At 41.5% G+C, this 21,730-nt stretch overlaps 2 protein-coding genes across 15 annotated transcripts in view; both read right to left on the bottom strand.

Moving 5' to 3' along the window:
* Positions 1 to 586: 586 nt before the first annotated feature.
* fbxl3a (F-box and leucine-rich repeat protein 3a) lies at positions 587 to 9,795 on the bottom strand. The gene is made up of 5 exons (XM_034694107.1): positions 9,508 to 9,795; positions 7,059 to 7,443; positions 6,810 to 6,932; positions 5,939 to 6,110; positions 587 to 5,436 (listed from the first exon to the last, which is right to left on the bottom strand). The coding sequence occupies exons 2-5, from the start codon at positions 7,440 to 7,442 to the stop codon at positions 4,796 to 4,798; spliced, it is 1,320 nt and encodes a 439-aa protein (XP_034549998.1). The 5' UTR covers position 7,443; positions 9,508 to 9,795; the 3' UTR covers positions 587 to 4,795.
* A 2,002-nt stretch (positions 9,796 to 11,797) lies between these two features.
* Positions 11,798 to 21,730, bottom strand: part of mycbp2 (MYC binding protein 2) — a 79,570-nt gene continuing 69,637 nt past the window's right edge. For 9 of the 14 annotated variants that reach the window (XM_034694516.1, XM_034694518.1, XM_034694522.1 and 6 more), the window contains 22 exons: positions 21,427 to 21,576; positions 21,171 to 21,331; positions 20,805 to 20,970; positions 20,480 to 20,704; positions 19,766 to 19,831; positions 19,326 to 19,565; positions 19,145 to 19,234; positions 18,971 to 19,051; positions 18,616 to 18,882; positions 16,659 to 16,942; positions 16,446 to 16,542; positions 16,191 to 16,310; positions 15,999 to 16,100; positions 15,768 to 15,896; positions 15,511 to 15,643; positions 15,276 to 15,379; positions 14,618 to 14,806; positions 14,419 to 14,526; positions 13,968 to 14,177; positions 13,784 to 13,891; positions 13,252 to 13,417; positions 11,798 to 13,126 (listed from right to left, as the gene is read on the bottom strand). In XM_034694516.1, coding sequence (XP_034550407.1) covers positions 13,011 to 13,126; positions 13,252 to 13,417; positions 13,784 to 13,891; positions 13,968 to 14,177; positions 14,419 to 14,526; positions 14,618 to 14,806; positions 15,276 to 15,379; positions 15,511 to 15,643; positions 15,768 to 15,896; positions 15,999 to 16,100; positions 16,191 to 16,310; positions 16,446 to 16,542; positions 16,659 to 16,942; positions 18,616 to 18,882; positions 18,971 to 19,051; positions 19,145 to 19,234; positions 19,326 to 19,565; positions 19,766 to 19,831; positions 20,480 to 20,704; positions 20,805 to 20,970; positions 21,171 to 21,331; positions 21,427 to 21,576 — 3,312 coding nt within the window. In that variant the 3' untranslated portion in view covers positions 11,798 to 13,010. The remainder of the gene's footprint in view (positions 13,127 to 13,251; positions 13,418 to 13,783; positions 13,892 to 13,967; positions 14,178 to 14,418; positions 14,527 to 14,617; positions 14,807 to 15,275; positions 15,380 to 15,510; positions 15,644 to 15,767; positions 15,897 to 15,998; positions 16,101 to 16,190; positions 16,311 to 16,445; positions 16,543 to 16,658; positions 16,943 to 18,615; positions 18,883 to 18,970; positions 19,052 to 19,144; positions 19,235 to 19,325; positions 19,566 to 19,765; positions 19,832 to 20,479; positions 20,705 to 20,804; positions 20,971 to 21,170; positions 21,332 to 21,426; positions 21,577 to 21,730) is intronic. The other 5 variants (XM_034694517.1, XM_034694519.1, XM_034694526.1 and 2 more) reach the window with 1 other exon arrangement.

Below are 21,730 nucleotides of genomic sequence, written 5' to 3'. Positions count from 1 at the left end.
AACACAACTGATGGTCTCAAACACATTAAGAAGGCGAGTTATTCTACAAATTAACTCTTGAAAAAGCTCACCTGTTAATTAGAAACCATTCCAGGAGACCACTTCATGAAGCAGACTGAGAGAATACCAAGAGTGTGCACTCTGTAAAGGAAAGGGAGAGGGGGCTACTTTACAGAATCTAAAATATAAAACACATTCTGGTTTGTTTAACACTTTTAAAAAAATTAAATAATTCCATATATGTTCTTTTATAATCTTGATGTCTTTGGTATTAATCTACAGTGGTTCAAATAATTAAAATAAATACAAACCCTTGAATGAGAAGGTGTGTCCAAACATGACTGGTAGTGTATGTGGTGCGCACACTCATCCTCTTTCCATGGACTGGGAAGGAGAAGGCTGGGCCCACCTTTTCTGCTGTGTGATGATTACATGTTCACTCATTCATAAACCTGTTTACATACAGAAACATTCATTCACACACATTTCATATTTGAGTAATTTTCTTCCACATTTCTATTTTGATAACATAGATTGTTGTTTTTTTTACTTGTTTGGTAAATAATGAAAAGACAGAAGCAGGTCGTACATTCACATGTTTTTATTACCAGTATAAGATCACATGTCCAAACCAATCATTTTAATTTCAGGACAGGTGACCAGCAGTAAAGCAAAGAAGACAGAGCGTTTACCATACAGAAGTCAAACTAAAGGACAGCATTATCAACACCAGATTAATCCTAATCCAAGTCACCGAGGACTCTCTGAGGTTAAGATAGCTGTAGTTACGTTTTTTCAAGAAAAGCCAATAAAGACGACAGAAAATGAATCAAACCAGAAGAAGATGCAACCTTCACTTTAGAGCTGCTGCTGTTACAGTAACTGCTGAATGCACTGCACGAATGATGAAATCAGGATATGTTAACTGTGCCATTGAGATGCTAACGTACACTATCAGCACAGTTATCTAATTCAGTGACAGCAGACCCATACTATCAACAGGCTCATTCAGAGGGTTTAACACTTCCAATGCGTGTCCGTTTAATTTTAAGTGTGACATCAATGACGCCTGGTAGAAAAACATCCGTCACCGACAGATCATGTTCTCATGCAGGGCCGTCGAAAAGTTTTCCACAGCGGTTGCACATTTTGTCATGATTCTCACAATACATTCCTCTTTTATTCAAACAGACATTAAAGAGCTGAGCGTGGCTTTAGCCATCAAACATTTCTTTACCAACTCTGCAGATTTTTAACGTCTTATTCTAGCTTGTTGGCTCATTTTAGATCCCTATCATATGGAGGCACATACGAGCCTTGAAGGTGAAATGAATAAATGAAATAGAGGTCAGTTTTGTAAATTTACAGAGTAAAACTTTAATTTTCTTGAGAAACTAAAGCCCCAAATTTGACAGTAGACTTAGTTTTCTCTGAGAATTTACAGTTTTAATTTGCAAGTTTACAACTGAAGTAAATTCTGTCTCTGTTCTCAAAGTTATTTTAGGGAACAGATTAAAATAGAAAGACCCAAAAGCTCTGAATAGTTCAGCGTCTTTGGCGTTAAATTGAATTACGTCATTTAGATAATGAGTTGGATTCATATCTTGTGACTGGTGAGAGAAAGCAATGAGAATCAGCAGATATGGTTGTAAAACTTATCTATGAATGTTATTTTGTTGCTGGGGAAATAAATCCTTGTTTACAAAGCGTAACACCAACAATGTGATATTCTTGATTCCTTCACTGGAATGTGTTTTAAGATGATCAGATGTTGTTTTGGATGAATATTACTTTGTGGACGCTCAGGTTGTAAAGCTTGTGGACTCAACTTTTGGACAGCCTGCATTAGGGTTGCAAAGTTCTGGGAATTTTCAAAGTTGGAAACTTTCCATGGGAATAAATGGGAATAAAACAGGAATTTACCATAATGAAGGTTGGCTCTTAATAGGGAACTTAAATAAAGTTGGTGGAAATATATTTTAGCATCATCCTGACTAAAACAGACAGATTTCATGCAAGTACAGTTGAATATCTATGCTATTCCTCAATCACATGCACATAGCACACTGCTTACTACAGGACTATTGAGACCACGCCCCCTACATGCACTTTTTAATTAACATGTTGAATGGGACTTTTTTGGAGGAAGAGGCGCTCTCTTCATTTAACATTTTGAATGGGACTTTGTTGGGGTTGCATTTTTGTTAATTTTTGAATGGGTTGGGTCAGGGGGATGAGTAATATTTAACTCAACATTCATGTTTGTGTTCTTCAATGAAATAATTGATTGTTCAATAACATTTTTTTTTTCACTTGGGCGCGGACATGGCGTACTGGTTAAGTTGCGAAACCATGTAGTGGGCCGCCCGGGTTCGAATCCAGCCTGTGGCTCCTTTCCTGCATGTCATTCCCCCACTCTCTCCCAGTTTCCTACACTGTCCACTGTCCTCTCTGCTATCAATATAAATGTAAAAGCCCCAAAAAATATAACTTAAAAAAAAATAAAAAAATGTAAAACTTGATTAAGTTCTACTTACAAATACATCTGTTTTAATTGTATTATTTTGGATGGATGTCAGCTTATAACAAAACAAATACTTATGCTTGGATATGATACCTTTCCATTAAATTCCTAGTTCATTCCCATAATTTCCAATTTGGAATATTTCCAAAATTCCCCAGCTTAACTTCCCATGGAAATTTACCGGAAATCTTCCACCTCTTCCCAACCCTAGCATGCGTGCACGGAGCTCTCAGTTAAAGACGTTGGAAGTGTCAAAACCTGAACAGAACCTGAACTTGTTGCTGCTCTGCTTGCTGGTTATATTGATTGCTTCTTTTGTAGAACTGAAAACACAAAGAAATAACAAAAAGCAGAATTCCTATCAATAAATTACACTGCTTACCTTCTCTAGTGACTACGGTATGAAAAAGATCCATCTAGTAAAGGAGAACTCGCACTCTGGTTTTTAAAAAAAGACACGAGCTGTTGGTTTTAAGGAAACTTCAAACCCCGACAGAGGGCGAAATAAAGAAATACGTACATTTCTATTCATAATAATCAAACACACAGCGTTTTATATACAGATGCATTCCACTTCCTTCTTAAAGGAAAAAAAAGTTTGTTTCACTCATCTGACTTGCCAAATCTCTTTCGACTGAAATGGATGGATTTTTGTTTTGGACAGGAGAACTTGAAGACTCTGTCAAAGACAAAGTTTCTACTGAAACATGAACACTGCCTCCTCTCTGCTGTACGATGTATGATGTGGTGACACAATACAGAGTAAATGTGGACTAATAATAGGAGGAGGGCAGATATTCACAACAGGTTTAGAGCTTAAACAGACAGACAGATCAAATGAAACCTATTTTAGGAAATATGTAATGCAGCTGAGGGACACAAACGCTTGGTTTTGCTTCCCCAGAGTGCACTGTAAGCTGCACAGACTAGATTATAGAATTATTACAAAGTAATCTGAATATGAAGGTCGAGGAAATCTCCAAAATCTACCTCCAATTCTGTGCAGTATCTATATTTACATAGATGATCACATCTCTGCTCTACTGTCCCAGGAGTCTGATTGAGAATAATCCTGTGACAGTGTTGATGATCATCAATCAAATCTGAGTCCAGCTTCAAGAGTGAGAGCATTTTAAAGATTGCTTTCTCAACTTCATCAGGGCCGACCGACTCACTTTACTTTCCCTGACGATCATTTGGTTTTACATGTAAGGTGCTTTGAAAATCTTTGACTTTATAAAACTGAGGAATCCACTCGTAGGGCCAATGTGATTTTGACACAGAACATAAAAAAAATGGAGAAAATAAAAAAGAATCCATGACATCAATCAACACTGTACACCGTTACATCACAAAGATAGAGACTTATATACACGTGTCTGTTTCTCTCCTCCACTGACTTCCATCCTCTTCCACATCTCTCTCTCTCTCTCTCTCTCTCTCTCTCTCTCTCTCTCTCTTCTCATCGTCGCACAATCCAGCTCACTTTGGGAGGGAAAGCGAGATGTCGTCAAACACCGCTGCTGCTTCTCTGTCTTTTTTAAATAAGTTTGAAGGTAGGTGTAGGACCCAGCCGCTCCTCTTGGCATTATAACCCCACCCCGCCCCTCCCCTCTTCTGACGCCAGCTGACAAACAGCCTGTCGCATACTATGTACAAAAAGCCACGTGGAAACCTCCGATGCTGAATATCGTTAGAGTGCAGAGCTGCTATCTGAATCGAAGGAGGTCGAGTGGTAGTGTAACAACGTGAAACTGTGCATTTAATCTTCCCCAATTTCACCACGAAAAGGGACATCCACACATCTGCATACCCACACACACACACACACGCACACACACACGCACACCTCAGATAATAGAATCTCATACCCAGGCTACTACGTCCATATAACTCAATTTGCAGTTATAAAACATTGCTTTTTTTAGTCGTATACTCCCCTGAACTGCTCCGTTTACTGATTGTTTATTAGTTGAAGAAGCCGGCGTGGCCAGTTCTGTCTCTGGATTGAGCGAAGCAGGATTCCACGGTCCTCGTTGAAGCAGACAGGTAGAGATTTTTGTGGTGTTTGCATGACATGCTCACATTGTGTAGAAGTCAGGCGCCACATTACATCCTCTCTCTACGCTCCACTCAGGAGTTCAGCAAGTTTGTGCTCTCCCAGTTGGCACCAAATATTAACACTACAGCTCAGCGTTAAAAGGCTTTTCAATGCAAACACAACTCGTCCACACCACAAAGTTAACTCTCGTGTGCCTCTTTGGCTTCACTTTACCACGTGGGCATCATGTCAGGGAACCACACCCGACCCAGGTGCTTGGAAACCTCCCAGTGGATCTCATCCAGGGTGTATTTGTGATCAGGGATGAGCACCTCCTCCATAATGGACAGCTGGGAAAGCCTCCGACCGCACATCTTGACAAACTCCACAAACGCACTGCAGGACACCTCGCACTCTCCCAGGCCGATGGCCGACAGTTGGGTGCAGTGCTTGGCGATGCGGATCAGCTCCTCGTCCAGAGGACGCAGGCCGTTAGCGCACACCACCAGCTCCACCAGACGAGGGCAGTGGAGGCCAACGCGGCCTAAGACCTCCTTACTGACCGAGCGGCCGAAGTAGAGATGAGTGACGGGGATCTCCTCGTTAAAGAAAGGACCGAACTCGTCCTCGTAGAGGAAGAAGTACATGACCAGGTTGAATTTGGGAGAGTGTCGCACCATGGCGTCCCAGCTGCTCTTTTTGATGGTGTGGAAGTGCTGGCCGGGGTTCTCGCTCACCACGTCGATCCTCAAGTGCTCCAGGTGGACGTGTTTCTCCGAGGAGAGGGCCAGCAGGAGTTCATCGCTCAGGAGGTGGTAGTTTAGAGCCAGCTCTCTCAGCCCGTGACACTGATCAGCCACACACAGGATCCCTGCAAAGAGAGAGACTGTCTTTAATACACCACATCATAAAGTTCTGTTATTAGTTTTCTATAACAAAGGAACTATTCCTGCAAACATGGGAGAGAAAATAACTCAGCCAAAAAAAGACTTTTATACAAGCCAGACAAATGGTAGTCAAATCAGCAGTCATCACCAGAGCCAACTTCCAACTGTTCCACGAAAGCGTATGCCAGATGAAGAACTGGATAACCACGTAACACTTCATTTATAATGTATTATACAAGGTCTGTGTGGAGGCAGACTGAATAATTACAGACTCTAAATAAACCACGGCATGGAAAAAAACAGCAGCTTTGTGATTCAAAACAGAAATTAAAAACATTGGAATGAAACGGCAACATGGGCCGGGCCCGAAATATTCAGCTCTGGAAATCATCCAACAACCGCAGTAGTAAAAACAAACAGACAGACACGTGACTCTGTAGCTAGTGTAAACGTAAGGACTGAAACATTCACAGAAGGGCTCTGTACCTGCAGGGGACACGTGAGGGCAGCTGCTCATCTTCAGCAGCTTCAGGGTGTCACTGTTGTTCGCCACCAGCACCTTTAGAGACGGATCATCGACGGGCGTGTCGTCAATCTTCAGAGAAGAGAGCGATTTGGAGTTGACGAATACCACAGTCAGAGCCGAGATGAAGTGAGACTGTGGGGGAAAAGATGACACATGAGTTAAAATACAACATAATGAATTGTAATACAGTCACAGACTCACAGCTACTTTTAACAGATCAGATTAGCAGCACTGGATTCAGTATTCAAAAATGGCTCACATTACATTTTGCCCTCCCTTTGCTTACAGCTGCTCCTCTTTGCATAAAAACGGCAAACAATAGAGATGCTGGCTTTTACTACGACACAGGATCAGTGACTGATAGTGACAGACATGCTGCAGGATTCTGTTGTTCTTCAAAACAGCAACCCTAAAAACCAGGACACAAGGACTGCCCGTGTTTGTGTGTGTGGGAGTTTCAAGGTTCAATGAGGAAAATCCTTTACATCAACATCAAGAGTTCATGTAAAGGATCTCAGCGCGAGACAACAGACAAAACCTTTGTGCAACAAAAAAAAAACGAAGCAGAAATAACTTCCTGCGCCCCGAGGCCTTGGGAAATAATCACATCCTTGTCCTTGACCACACACGAGAACAAACACTGCTGCCTTCAGCTTCATGCTCAGATAAGAAGAGTTGAAGAAACGACCCTCTTATCAGATTTTTAACCGGCCACAACTCTAACAACACAACTATGAAAAGACATTAACACTTTACAATTCAACCCACGAGTTCATCATGAGCTCCAATGATTTCTCCTTACATCTGCCTTTAGTTTTCTGTTAGTTTTACCTTTGGAACCTCCATGAAACTGGGCCTGGCTGTGGAGATGAGCCCCAAGGTCTTCAAGGAACAGTTCACCAGCTGTGACAGGATGTCACATGCTGCCTCTGCAGACTCTGTACTGCTGTCAACCTGCCAAGACAAAACAAAGATCATGTCAGAAACAGGAAAGTAAATATGAAAGGAGATGTTTCTAGAAAATGTGCAGAGAATCTGAACTCGTTTTTGAACATGAAACAGCAGATCTCCCTCCCATACCTTGAAGCTGACATACTGCAGGTGGTTGGAGTGCCTCTTTATGATCTGCTTTATGAGATCCGGATGTGTGGCTTTCAGGTAAGAGCTGGCCGGCTGGTTGAGCTCAAACTCAAAGCACCTCCACAGCTCAGGCATGTGGAACGCCTGGTTCCAGCCGCGGCACACCTGAGAGGCAAAAGCCCGGTCCAGCAGTGGGAGGTACTGGAAGATGTGAAGCAGGAGCTCCTGAGGCAGTCTCGTCCAGTCGCCATCTGGTGACTGACTGGCCACAACCAGAGCCTCTGACTCCTTGCTGAGAAGCGTCCGCACCTTTTTGCGAGTTTCTGGTGGACTCTCACTAGAGGAGCTGTTGCTGCTCTCCTCTCCTCCTTTCACCCTCTTCATCCTGAGAATCAGACAAAACAAGCTTGTTTTAGTGCTCAGAAGTAGACAAAACTAAAACATGATAATTCAAAAGAGATGTATGCATCAGATCAACTGAACCCCATCTGATGTGAAAGCAGATCATCTAACAGTTTGTTGCAGGTTGCCAATACAAACACAATTCCCCAGAGCAGACACACATGACTCATTCGGCCAAGGGTTTTGAATAACTTGACAGATCTAAACCTTGACATGGCGAGATATACACCTAACAGCCAGACAGCTGCTCTCGAAGTGCTTTTATCAAACGACAATGATGAAAACATGAGCTGCTCATCATTTACATATTTCAGGAAAAATATGTGCCTGTGTTTACCAACATAAGAGTGAAGTAACATCACACATGACACGAAGTAGTGCAGTAAATTTAAGCTAATCACAGTCAGATTCAGACTTCACAGGCTTTCATTAAATGAATGAAATTTAAACAAGGTCCAAAATCAGTCAGGAAGCAAGTAACAAAAGATCCCGACTAACTGGCTTGTGATGATTACACTCATGTATGACACACCATTACTGAAACAGGCTCATGTGTCAGACTGCAAAGGGATCATTAGATTACATTGTTGGTAATATTATCGTTTGTGTAAGCAAGTTGGCTCCATCATTGTTACATTATTGGAATCTGTACTGTGGCTTTAATAATAATAATAATAATAATAATAATAATAATAATAATAATAATAGTAATAAAAAAAATAATAATAAGCACCTTTAAAAACAAATGTTTACAAGGTGCTTTGACAAACAAAGCATGGTTCAAATAACAGCAAAAACATTTTGAACGACAGGGAGGAGGAACTTTAACTTTAATTAAAAGGGGTACACATCAATTAAACAGAATGAAGTGGTAGGAAATAGACCAGTAAATCATTGCTGAGAGGTTTTTCAAGGATATATAAATTAAATAATTAAATAAGAATAAATAAATAAAAATGGATAGGTAAATAAAAGCATCAGAATAAGAGGAAGACATCACATCGGGAAAATTAGAAAAAGTGTTCATTAGAAACATTAAAATAATAAATGTAAAAATAAAATTAATTAAAACAACACATAATCAAGTACAATTTGAAACAATTAATTAGTTGGATAAAAATTAATTAATAATACAATAAAATTAATAATAAAATATTATTACTTTGTACTGGTTCAAAGTGGTTTAGTGAAGCTTTACATATCCTGTTAAATTTTGTGCATGACATTGTAAGTTTACAGACAGCATGTCACTGAATGGGTTTCCTTTACGCCCTTTAGTATCTAATCTGAGTATAAACACATTAGATAACAGAGGCTGTGGAGGTTAAGTTTCCTTCTTATGCTCCCTTATTTGATCTAAAATCACTTCCTTTGATGTTTTATAACTTTATGTGTTTTCTTTTACTTTAAACTTTGAATGTATGCTTCACTTTCTCAAGTATATCATCAGCTGTCGTTATTGATGTAGTCGTTTACATAGTGTCTCTCTCTCTGTAGTTGCTTCTACGTTCAGCAAAAAGGAAAATTCCCATCTAACACGAATCTATCACCAATGTCCAAATTAATTAATTAAGTTTTCCTTATAATCAAAGCTTGATGTTGCTTATTGCAGTATAAATGATGGTGTTGCGTGATGTTACGTTATGCTACATTAGCCAGAGGCCACGCTTTAGCAGGTACCGTAGATATATTGACATTAGAAGCTAGCAAAACATTTACTTCAGCACTAAATATCGAACTCTGTAACTTGCTGATCTGCACCAAAACTGATTTGAAATGTATTAAATTACTAATTTAACATTTCACTAATCACTGACATCACCTAAGAAGAGGTTTAAAAGTTGAATTAACTTACGCAGCAGCAGCGTGAACTAAAGTAACCGCTAGCTTACATAGCATTATTAACATACTCGTGTTTTTATGTTACATTTCATCCATTATTATTGTAAAGTGAATTTAAAGAATGCTTCAAAGCTTAATTCGTGGTGATAGATTTGTAAGTTGAGCTAACTACAGCATAACTAGCCAGCTTATCCAAACAGCCTACCTTGTTGTTTACACTCAGCTAGCTCACTAGCTGTTAGCAGGGAAATCCGACTCCTGACTGGACACTTCAACCCGGGCCCGCGCAGGATAAACTCATCCGTATCAGCTGAATAAAACGCATCGGACCATAAAGAATAAATCCTTCTGAGTGTGAAAAAAGACGAGCAGGGAGATGTTTTCAATGAAGACACGACCGGAGCCTGGCACCCTCGCTTGGTTGACCTAATTCCTCCTCGGGAGTTTCAGCCCCCCCGAATCTGAAATGGCGAAGTGTTGTTGTGACAGCCGAGGTGCATCATGGGAAATTGCAATGCGAAATGGCTGGTGGTGAAGATCGTCTATGATTGATTGATGGCTCACTCAGTGAATAAAAACAAATACGAAAATACTTTCCATGTTTTTACAGTCTATGGTTTTGAGTGATGATGTTTCCCTGGCCGTCTGCCCGGTGTGCTCTGATATTCATTCTAGAAATAATGCAGGTGCGGAGCCAGAGGTTTGATAGAGGGGTGGCCAAACTGAGGCTAAACTGTGGCACAGATCTTTCTAGGGTGGCATTAAGTCAGGGGTTCCCAAACTTTTCAGCCTGTGACCCCCAAAATATAGGTGCCAAAGACTTGTGACCCCCACTGTCCCTCAAAGTGATTTAATGTGGCTTCATTTAGCTGGTCTGCAGAAAATGACCCTACCTATATGAGCATGTGTCTGTGTTTCCTGTGCTGTTATGAATTAACATACTGCTACTGATGCTTTTGATAATTAACTGTTCACTAACAATAAACTTAGGAGTCATCTGGCAAAAAGAAAGGCAGAAAACTCATTACACTTTATATTTTCAAGGTTTTATTTCAAATTTAGCAACTATTTTTGTCTATATGTTGTTACTATAATGGGTAAAATGTACTATACTATGTACTATTTTTTTAACTTAAAAAAAACAAAAAACATTCTGGAAGACATCTCACGACCCCCTATTTATGTCTCACGATCCCCCAGGGGGTCCAGACCCACACTTTGGGAACCCCTGTATTAAGTGATCTATGCACAGAGCATACACATTTTAAAAGCAAACTCAAGACCTACCTTTTAGTCTTGCTTTTAACTGAGTTTTATTTATTTATTATTACTATTTTTAGTCACTCTTATTCTACTTTATTTATTTATCTACTCTAATATTTTAGTGTTTTATTATCTTAGAAATGTATTTTATTTTGGTGAGTTTAATTTCCTGTTTCTGAGTTTTAACATCTTGTTTTACCTCCAGTGTTTCTTCATTAAGATATCATGAGAGCGTTTCCTCAGGTCGTACAGCAACTTCTTTTAAAAAAATTTAATCTATTTATTTTATTTTTATTGTTTTTATTTCTATTGTTGTATACAGTGTGTTCTTAACCTTAGGATTTTGGGGTGGGATCTTTTTCTTAATTTATTCTATTTTAGGTTGTTTTTATGTACAGCACTTTGTGTTACAATGTCATTGTATGAAAAGCGTTTTATAAACAATGTCTGATTGATGTATTGATGAGTGTGCACAGGAGTGATGAATAGCATTTATTTTATTTCATTCTACCTTTTACTACTTACTTCAAAGTATCCAAACATCTCTACAGCCATAGACTGTATAAAATAATTTACACCCCTGTGTATTATTTTACTGTAAAAAGTAACACAGCAGAGTGACAATATTTCAATCTACTTAGTTAAAGGGCTCCATTGCCCTTTTACCCAATATTGTAACCTGGCACAAAGTTCACTGGTGTGCAGTTCAGGTGACATTGCTATTTCTACTTGCTGCATCATCATTTTCACATTTAGCAGGCACTTGTAAAAAGCTAATGAACTTACAGCCACGTTCACGCACATGTGCAGTATGATTTTGTCCCCTGGTGAACTTTGATTTCAATTGATCTTGATGACTGTTGTTCCAAACATACATATTTGTTGCAGTATTTGCAGTTTTCAAATTTTAAAGTCAACTGAGATGATAACTGAATGTTGACAACCACATTCAGTAGTATATGTACATTGTTTGAAAAAGCAGAATATGGCATAAACCAATGTAGATTTCCTGTGTGTAGGAATATAGACTGTGATTTTGAACAACAAAAATGGTCTAAAAAGTGAATAGAGTGATATCTGACAGAGATATAGAGTGGGAACACGGTTTAGCAATCTTCACAAACCATTTGAACTAGGTTTAGCACCGCTGTGTCTTCAATATAAAACAATCAAAAGTCAATCAGCTGTAGTAATTTAATATTTCACCACTCATTAAAAAACCACACAGTGTATACTTTGCGAAACAGAGAACCTGGTTTATTACCATTCAACTCCATCCACCACAGATATTACAGAGCAGATTCACAAGTATTAAGCTTTTTTATATAACAGCAGCTGTTTTTTCAACACTCTGTTTCCCTGACCCCCCGCCCCCTGCCTCCTACAAGGGAAAAGCATTACAGGTGCACAAATTTTATTTGGTGTGAAGACTGGCCCCCTCCAATCATTCAGCTGTAATCAGTCTCACTGTGAGGTCTTTTGTTTGTTTTACTGTAGCTTTTGGTACTTTTTATCTTGACAGAGCTGCTAACAGGATTTACATCCACCTTCATTCACTGCAGGCGCCAGGCTCCTCCTTCTCATTCCCAGACAACAGAAGAGATCTGACATTTAGAAGAGGGGGAATCACGACTGTCTACTGTATAAAAATGTACAGTGGCTTTATTGACATACATTCCATAGGTTAAACAGCTGCAAAATAGGAGGCACACCCAGTATTGCACTTCATTAAAAGTTCTGGCTCAAAACATAACCCAGAATATCAAACAAAACTGAAGTGAAGAGTAGCAACTTCGGAATACAGCTATTTTTGAATAGTATCATTATATACAAGATTAGATAAATCGTACACTATTTTCCTCCCAAACAGAATATTCTTAACAGTCTTATTCATCGACTTATCTTTTTTTTTGTCCGTCAACCCATGATGCACTTGACAGTGGAGAATACTGTACAAGATTACGAAAAAAGTTTACATACAACAATATTTTAAATTTATAGTTAGGAAGCTGGAAATACGGCCTGTTCCTTTTTTTAAACCCACGCTGATCCACGTTTGCCTTAAGCAAATTTATTTCATATTCAATGTTACACTTCAGTGATCAGGAGGTGTGCAACGTCTATAGAAGCCGAGGGAATACAACGGCCGCATGCAAACACGTCACAAGTTATTTTCTTTTTTCTTCTTTTTAAATTTCTATTGTTCTTTTTTATCATTCAGGTTACTCTGCATCCAAAAGGAGCCACAGCTCGTGTTCGTAGCGGAGCCCGGATACTGATGTTGGTGGAAGAGCAGACCTGAGGACTCTTGGCGTGAGAGCAGAAACCCGGTCCAGTGTCCAGGAAAACTTGACCAATGCAAGAGCCAAGCTTCACGGCTGAGCTTCAGCAGCAGCCACAAATCACAGTAGACAATCTGGTTTTTAATTAAAGTCTTTGTTGTATTTAGAAGGTGTGGGCGTTTCTGCACACCCCACAGCCCAGTGCGAACTCCTCCCCCGTCGGTGGGTGAACCACATGCAGAGGACACTCGCTTCCCTCCAGCTGCTTGCCTTTCGGCCCTGCGGTAGAAAAAACAAAAGATCTCACTCAATATTCTAGTTTTGTTTTGTTACAGGAAGTGATGTGCACTGTGTGTGTGATTTCACATTTTCCAGAGTGTGTAGTTAACGGAATCATTAAGCACCTGCAGGACAATGGGGCAGTTCCTCCTTTGGGACGCTGGTCATCCTCTGGAAGTCGTCATGGCAGGCGTTACAGAAGTGTGTGGTGCCAAAGCAGAAGAAAACAGCCACAGAACAGCAGTACCGGCATTTATACTCCAGGAAGTCTGTGCCATGCTTGGAGCACATCTGCTGGAACAAACACAAGTATGAAAGAAGGTTTTGATGAGGATGAGATGAGCAGATTGATACCAGTTTAGTCTTAGCAGTCTGGAGTCAAAGTGATGACAAGACTCAAGAAAGTCACTGATCCTGGACAGAGCCAGGCTACCTGTTTCCTGCTGTTTCCAGTCTTTGTTCTAAGCTAAGCCAATCACTTGCTTATTAAAAGGTTATAGCTATAGTTAACACAAACTTAAGTATGGTTATTCAATTTAATATTTATCATGTAGATAGAAGAGTGGTATCAATCTTTCATTTCAACCTGTCGCAAGAAAGAGGCAAAGTCAATTTCCAAAGATGCAAAACCGTTCCTCGCTGGCATCATTGACCCACCTGAGCTCTGGAGACATCTGAGCACGCTCCACAAATCAGCTCACTGGGGTCGTAGTCATCTCCCTGTCCTGCCTCCGCATCGCAGCGAGCCTCTCCCCCAAAGTAAGCCTGAAAACAACAGAAGCATTAAACCAGAGCACCCTGACTATCATTTCATAAAGAATGACCTGAGTCTACGCTGTACCTTCTTGCACTTGTAGCAGACATAGTATGCATATCTGTTCATGGCAAAGCCTGCAGGGTCGTTATGGAAACGTGCTCCTGGGGTAGTTATGGCCTCACTCTTATGCAGACCCTCATACTCCAGCCTCATCAGAGCCTTCCTCCTAACATCCTCGTACAGCTCCTTGATGGGGTCGAGCAGGTCCTTGATCACCGAATGATTGATTTTGTTCTGTAAGCAAACATTGAAACAAACTGTTAGGCCTGAGAACAAAGAGGTACCTCTGTTGAGTTCTATCATGCACATCGAAGGCACGTCACAGAGACAGCAGTGATCAAAGCATGAAGGAGAAAACTGCACAGTCAGCTGAGCCAAAGCAAACTGAGCTTCATCAACTTCAGGGCGGGGTGGAAACTGATTCAATCTCTTTGTTGTCTCTTAATCCCTTCGGTCGGCTCAGGTGACATCTTACCTTACAAATGGGACACAACATGAACCCAAACGTGATTCGGGGCCCGAGCCAGCGGTTTTCAAGAACCCGACGAGTACACTGAAGGTGGAACACATGAGTGCAGTCCAGCTGTGAACGGAAACAGTTAGGGCATTAAATGAGGGAGAAATAAAGGGGAAAATTGAGTGAATGGAAAACAGTGAGCTATATTTAGAGTTACCTGGACTGCAGGAGCAGCAGAGAGAGCCTCTGTGAAGCAGATCATACACATGTCGTCAGCATCCTGTTTCAGACAGCCAGTGTTTTTGTCACAGCCGTGCAGACACGGGAGGCAGGCCTCCTCGTTCTTCACTCCTCCACAGGGATGTCCACAGGGGTGAGTTTTACTGCAGGCCAGTTTAGCGTACTCCTACAGTAGAAAACATGAGAGGAACTGGTGATGATGACAAAGTACAACGTTTATAAAACACAAACTTTATCATGCATATAATCCATCTCTATGTTGTTCTACGTATGTGCAGTTATATGTTCCACTCTGAAGCAGGTGGAGACATCCATAATCTGAAAAGCTCATGACACACTGTTTTATTCTGGAGGAATCTAGGAACCATCTTCTTTGCTTTGTGACTTTCTGTTCATATTATCACCTTTTATATAAATGTTATTATTTTGTGGGGATCTGATTTCTATGTCTGTATGCAGGTGTGTCTCAGTGACCTGTACTCTGTGACATAAGAACAAAAAAAATGCACATATTTTAAGCTTTCATCTCTTTTTCTTGAAACAAAAAGAGCCAAATGTTCATACACCAAATGAGCTGGACAGACATCCTGATTATAATTGTTCATATGTTTTCTAATGGTCAGTATTTTACATACCTGACAGTCTGGATCCGAGCAGACACTGCCCACTGCAGACAGCTCGGTTCCATTCCTCGTACCACAGAACCGGCAGGCGTCTGAGCTGCTGGAGGCTGGTTTACCTGCAGGATTAACAGTGCAGTGTCAGAGTGGAAATACATGCACAGGAGGAAGCCGTGAAGAAATCCTGGACGTGACACTGACTCTACTTTGCTGGAGTCACCTTCTCCAAAATGCTTCTCTGCTTTGTTACCTGTGTGCTCTCTGAACTCCACCATGGCCTTCATGGTCTTAGAATCCGCCAGAGCCATGAGCCAGAACAGCTTTGTCCGCCCACAGCCTTCATGGAGATCCACCTTTATGGCCTCCTCTTCCTCCTTAAACACCTGAAAGCAGCCAAGAAGAAAGATTAAACACCAACAAATTCGACTCCCTGTTATGTTACGAATAATTTCTTATTATCTGACGAGGTGAGGGACCATGAAGAGAAGACGGCGTGTGGATACAAACCTGTCTCTGGTGGGAGCGCGTGCGTCGGTGCAGATGGAGGAAGCGATCACAGTCCGTGCAGAGGTTGCCGCACATGTTGCACAAGATGATGGCTGCTGTCTCACCATCGTCATGGTTGTCGCACATGGGCTGTGAAGAGAGGAGGAGGAGATTAGTGTGTTGTTCTTCGATGCACCATTTTTTTTTTTTTACACAGAGGAGTTCATATCCTCTCATATCATCCTCTCTCACCATCTGCTTCTGCTGTCCATCCTTGCCCATCCAGCGACCAGAGGAGAGTCTGTCCACATGGTCCTGGTCAAGCACACACAGCGAGGCTAGGGCCAGCCACAGCTATGAGACACAACAGGGTATAGAGTATGGTTATTACATTTCAAGTATTTTTTAGATGCATGCTTTGTGTATAAGAATGTGTCTATATACCCTTGTGGTGGCAATACAGCGCACAGGAGACCGATGCTCCTCTTCCATTTTGGTCAGAGCTATGATGGTCTCAGCGATCGCATTTTTGGTGACTCTGGACCAAGCGTCTGAAAGGTGGCCCTGGAAACAAAAAAATGATGTCTTAGAGGTTATTTTTTCTCACACAAAGCGACACACAACAATGTGTGAGGTGGGAAAGTTGGTTTCATGTCTACTTCAGCTTGTAAAGAGTCACAAAGAAAGACAGGAACTTACAGCTGCCATGTCTTTAACCAGCTTTATGATGATCTCTGCTATCTGAGGAGGAGTAGAGCCTTTCATCCACCAGTGGCTCTCACCTCTGCGGATGTAGCTGAGAATGAAAGGAAAAGTGCATCAAAACTTGAAAAAACAAAGTTTGTGTCGTGTAAGTTTCAGAAAATAAAAACTCATTAAGTATACAGATTCTAGCGGCAGAAGCTGTCTCACCTTGAGTTAAAGATCATGGGCAGAGTGACAGTCGTGACCCCTTTTCCTGCAGCCATGCCGGCCGTGCCAGAGATGGTGGTGCCTTTGGCTTTGAGCTGCACAGTGAGGGCTTTGGCGATGCAGCCCAGAAACATGTCCAGGATGCAGAGCTTGTTCCAGTCGCCCTTCTCTGTGGAGTGGATGATGTCGCTGATGTCTGCTGGTGGGAGAGCCTTCACCCCGATGATGCTGGCGAGGCGCACTGGCGTGACCTCTGGAAGGACACGTCTGAGCAGTGATGTGACCTGAGAAGAGGTGAAATCAGATGATGAGAAACCAGGATATGATTTAATAGTAAACTGCTTCTGAAACAGTTATTTGAAAGTCTGCGTTACACCTCTACTCTAATGTAGATTTGAACCTTTATCTAAAAGAAGATCTTGGATTCCTCTGGGTTATTATTAATATTTATTCTATTTCAATGGCAGACATTATTCCTTCTAATTTACTATGTTTTGATTTTGAACACTATTACGTGTGTTACTAGCATAAATAATATTTTTGCATTCCCTAGTTATTACTCTCTGCATGCTAATAGCAGCCAACCCGCGAGTAAAAGCCCCCTCACATGAAAACATGAAGAAAATCTGCATTTAAATTGGCTACAGCTGATTTATGGAGAATAGTTAAACATTTACAGCCGTTCAGTACAAAAATGATTTATAACAGTGAAATAATGCTGCTCAGCAAAAACAAGCTTGATCAGTCAAATGGATTTTTGCAAAGAAAAACAAACCTTTATGTTTAGTACATCTATTAAACGTCTGATCGATTTTACATCTCCATGAAGCCATGTCTCAAACTGTGTAGTACAGTTTGTTAAAGGTATCTTGTGGAGTTTTCAGAAGCACTAAAGTGAAGTTTTTTGATTTGATGGTTGTTGTTTTTTTGGTCTCACATGCACATCACCAACAGTGCCACCAAAATCCTCCGCCTCCCCACACCCAACCTGTCAGACCTAAAGAACAGAGCCATCGCACGCAGAGCAAGCACTATAAAACTCGACCCCCAATTCCCCCTCTACTCGTTCTTCACACTGCTCTCATCCGGCCGTAGATACTGATTTTCCTAGCTTCTAATCGAGATCGGTTTGGCAGGAGCTTTGTCCCATCTGTCATCACACTACTTATTAAACACCCCGGTAGATGTCCTGTGTGTATATGTGTCCTGTGTGTAGATATGTGGGTTCATGTGAGATGTGTGGGTTGATGTGCACTAATGGTTGTGAGGTGAGGTGGATGTTCAGTATTTATGTTTTCTATGTATGTATGCTTGTACAGACTGTGACCTTTTCTTGTTGCTAAGGTCGGTCTATCTATCTATCTATCTATCTATCTATCTATCTATCTATCTATCTATCTATCTATCTATCTATTTATCTATCTATCTATCTATCTAGTGTGAAAATAGGACACATGTATGTACACGACTACACATTTGACAGAAACATGACAACAATAAGGAAATTCAAAAATAGGAAAATGTAATTATCCCTTGTCACATGAATGGAAACCATCCAGGTCTTCAAATATGTTTATAAATCAGATTAGAATGTCACTGAATCAAGGAATCAAGTAGTATTTGTCGAGTGTCCAATCATCACAAAGGTTTGCTCAACACAATTTACAAAAACAGCCTAGACTGCACTCTATGATAGGAAGGGGATTCCTCTACTCATGGTAGTCCTTCAGGAAACACCTAAGGCATCTGTTTAGAAACAGTTACTCTTAATATAAATGGTTTGTTTACTTCCATGGAGTACATTTAAACACCAAACTACTCTGTGTGTGTGTGTGTGTGTGTGTGTGTGTGTGTGTGTGTGTGTGTGTGTGTGTGTGTGTGTGTGTGTGTGTGTGTGTGTGTGTGTGTGTGTGTGTGTGTGTGTGTGTGTGTGTGTGTGTGTGCTCTTCTCGCCCACCTGTCTCTGCACTCTCGGGGAAGCCGTGTGCAGTAGTGAAAACAGGTCTTGCATAAGCGTTAGCTGCTGAGCGAGGTACTGCCGTCCCACGTTGGAGCCGCTCAGAGCCAGAACCATGGAGAGGAGCTCAAAGCAGTAGGCGTCGGAGGAGGCGTCATCGTCGCTGGGCTGGGAGTTTGCGTTCTCTTTGCTGGAGATGGCGTGCTCCCATTCCTCCCTCACCCTCGTGGCCTCCATGCGGATAGCCTGGACGATGTGTGCGCACACCTGGGAGCAAAAAACAGAAAACAGGTTAAAGGGAGAAGACTATGAGAGGTTTGATTCTGGTGAATGGTTTGAGGAGCTGACTGTTTACCTGTTTCTGGAGGTTTGTCAGTTTGCTCCTGCTGAAAATGATTCCCACCATGTGCTCCTTGAGGTCTGCATCAGATGGAGCCTGTTTATAAAAACAGAAGAATTATAAGGTTAAGGTTCTCCAAATATTTGAGTTGGTTAAAGAGCACATCCTTTACTAAGTCACAGGGCAGACCTTGTCCTCTCCCTCGGGTGACGAAAGGAGATTCTTCTCCTCCTGCTCTGGAGTCGGCTCTGCATCTCCACAGATGAGTTTTCCGAAGACCTAAAAGTACAAACCAAAGTGGAAACTGAAGTTAATAGTTGAAAACATAAGAAAATTCAAAAGAATTTTAGGAAACAAAGAGGTCTGTTACCTGTGAGGTGATGAGGCGGAACACTCTGAGTGTCTCTGCCTCACAGTTCTTCTGCTGGGCCATGCTAGCTGAGATCTGTCCCAGAATCTTGATGCTCTCGCCCTCTTTCCAGCCGAGGACCTTCACCTGGCGCACCCTCAGAGTGTTTTCAGGACCCTTCAGTTCCACCTTGATCACATGATGATCCCCTCCAGGAAGCTCACTGGTCACCCAGCCCATGTGGCGCGAGTCGAGGTCGACCTTGGAGAAAAGGAACAAGGATATTCTCAGTGCCCCTCCACATGTGCACCTTGCAAACACAACCCTCTAAGATTCTCTATGGTTCAGAGCGGTAACAAGTAAGTTTGACAATATTGAAGTTTTAAAAGTTCACTAAGAGTTCACTGAAGCACAAATTGAATTGGTTATAGAAGTGTAATTACCAAAGAAAGTGACCATACCTGTTTGATTCTGCAGAGGTCCTCAATTGCTTTTCCACACAGGAATGTGACTGACGTGACTTTGTTCTGGGAATGTGACAGAGGAAAAATAATTTAAAAGAAATCCATCATACACAGCTTTGCATTTAAATCATAAATAGCTGCTTTTCATCCTCCAAACACTAACAACAATTTTCTATACAAACCAAATGCAATTCAGCATTTTGAGTACTCAGCTTCCTCAGCACAAAAATGTCCTCAGTGTTAGCTGGTTTTAGTCGCTGCACTCTCAGTTGAGAATAGTTCAACTCCTGGAACACTGCCTTGATCATCAATGTCACATTTTAATCACCGGCAAATCAGAATCAAGAAGGGGCGGGACTTCTGATATCAACTTTGTCAACTACAATGGCAGGGGTCCGTAAGGTAAAGAAGCTACCCACACTCGTTTATTCAAGGTACAATTTCCAGTTCTAGATCTGCTGCAAATATCACAACATAATTTCTGTCCATTTTTATATTTACTTTTAAAATTCCATTGAATGGAAGACAATGTCAAGGATTTAAAATGGAGCTGACGGTCACTACCAATGGGAAGCGGAAGTGCTACGAGACAACTTTTGTGACCTAGTGACATTGAGCGCAGGTCGGAATTGCTTTGAAATTGAGGTCTTGTCCGCTGTCAGCACAAAAATCAGCGTTAGTGGACACAGCTCCTTTATGCGCCCTCCTTACCCCGATGTCTCTTGAGTTGTCCACATGCACAGACACACTGGAGGCGTTTATTCCCTTCACACAGCTGATGGTGATGCTCTTAGTTTTGTTCTTGTCTTCATCTCCAGATTCCCAGAAGGTCTCCGTGGAGCCATCTGTTAAGCTGCCAATCATGGCGGGACGACTGGACGTCTTGATGTCCACTACGCTGGTCAGATCCTTCAGACAGGTCACCAGGCAGAGGTCCTGTAATCACACACAAATATGTCAAGTACTGCTTGATTTGTGTAACCCATGGAATAATTTTCCGATCCAATTTTTGTGTATGTAAATAGTGAAGCTGTACTTCTCTTGCCTGGCTCATCGCTTCGTAGCCTGACTGCACACTGATGTTGAAGCTCTCCTCGCTGTCTCCATCATCTGACTTTGACAGGATGTTGTTGATGTGGTGGAAAACGTTGCTCTGGTGGAGGAACTGGTGGTCGGACTGCTTGAACTTTAGACTCCAGCACCTGGGAATTAAGGCAGTAAGAACATTTCCCTTAGTACATGCTTGTGCAGAAAGCAGGAAGTGATAATAACATTGGTTGTTGACTTATTATCTGACTGGAAACATAGCAACTTTAATTAATACAAATCAATTGATCTAAAGTGGTTTGTAGTGGGTTGGTATCATTTTGCATTTATTCATTCATTCATTCAGGAAATGTACCTGAGCGCCATCTGTTGAAGTGAGCTCCCACTAGGAAGTGACATCATGAGGTCAGAGATGGTCTGCAGGAGGCGGTGGAAGGTGTGGGGCAGAGGATGAGCTGCTTCCCCAGCAATCACAATGTCCGACAGAGGATGTTCACAAACGCCGAGGTCTCTCTCCTGTAAGATGAAGAGTGGAGATGTTCATAATCAGGAGAATCGATGGCTGAGCAATAGTAAGGCCTCATGCTTTCTGACACTCAACCACTCAGTACCTGTTCGACGACTTCTTTGTTGCCCTTGTTCTCATCGTCTTCCTCGTCCTCGGGTTCACAGGGTGACGGGGTGAGAGATGCTACAAAATGCCAAAGGATGTCATGGAGGGACGTCGTCTGGATCACATTGCATAGAAGCCAGTTGAATGCCTGATGGGGACGAAAAATGTCAAACCAATTACCCTCTTAATTATACATAGTGTTCCAGGTAGTTCTATTAGCTCTGCACACATATTTAATGGACTCACAAACACCACCCAGGTTACTAACTGCTGTGCAAATAGCAATAATAAAAGCAAGACAA

This window comes from Notolabrus celidotus, chromosome 10, assembly GCF_009762535.1.
Source record: "Notolabrus celidotus isolate fNotCel1 chromosome 10, fNotCel1.pri, whole genome shotgun sequence".
Lineage (NCBI taxonomy): Eukaryota > Metazoa > Chordata > Actinopteri > Labriformes > Labridae > Notolabrus > Notolabrus celidotus.
The sequence above is the reverse complement of the archived record's forward strand: the minus strand, read 5'-3'. Positions and strand labels throughout refer to the sequence as shown.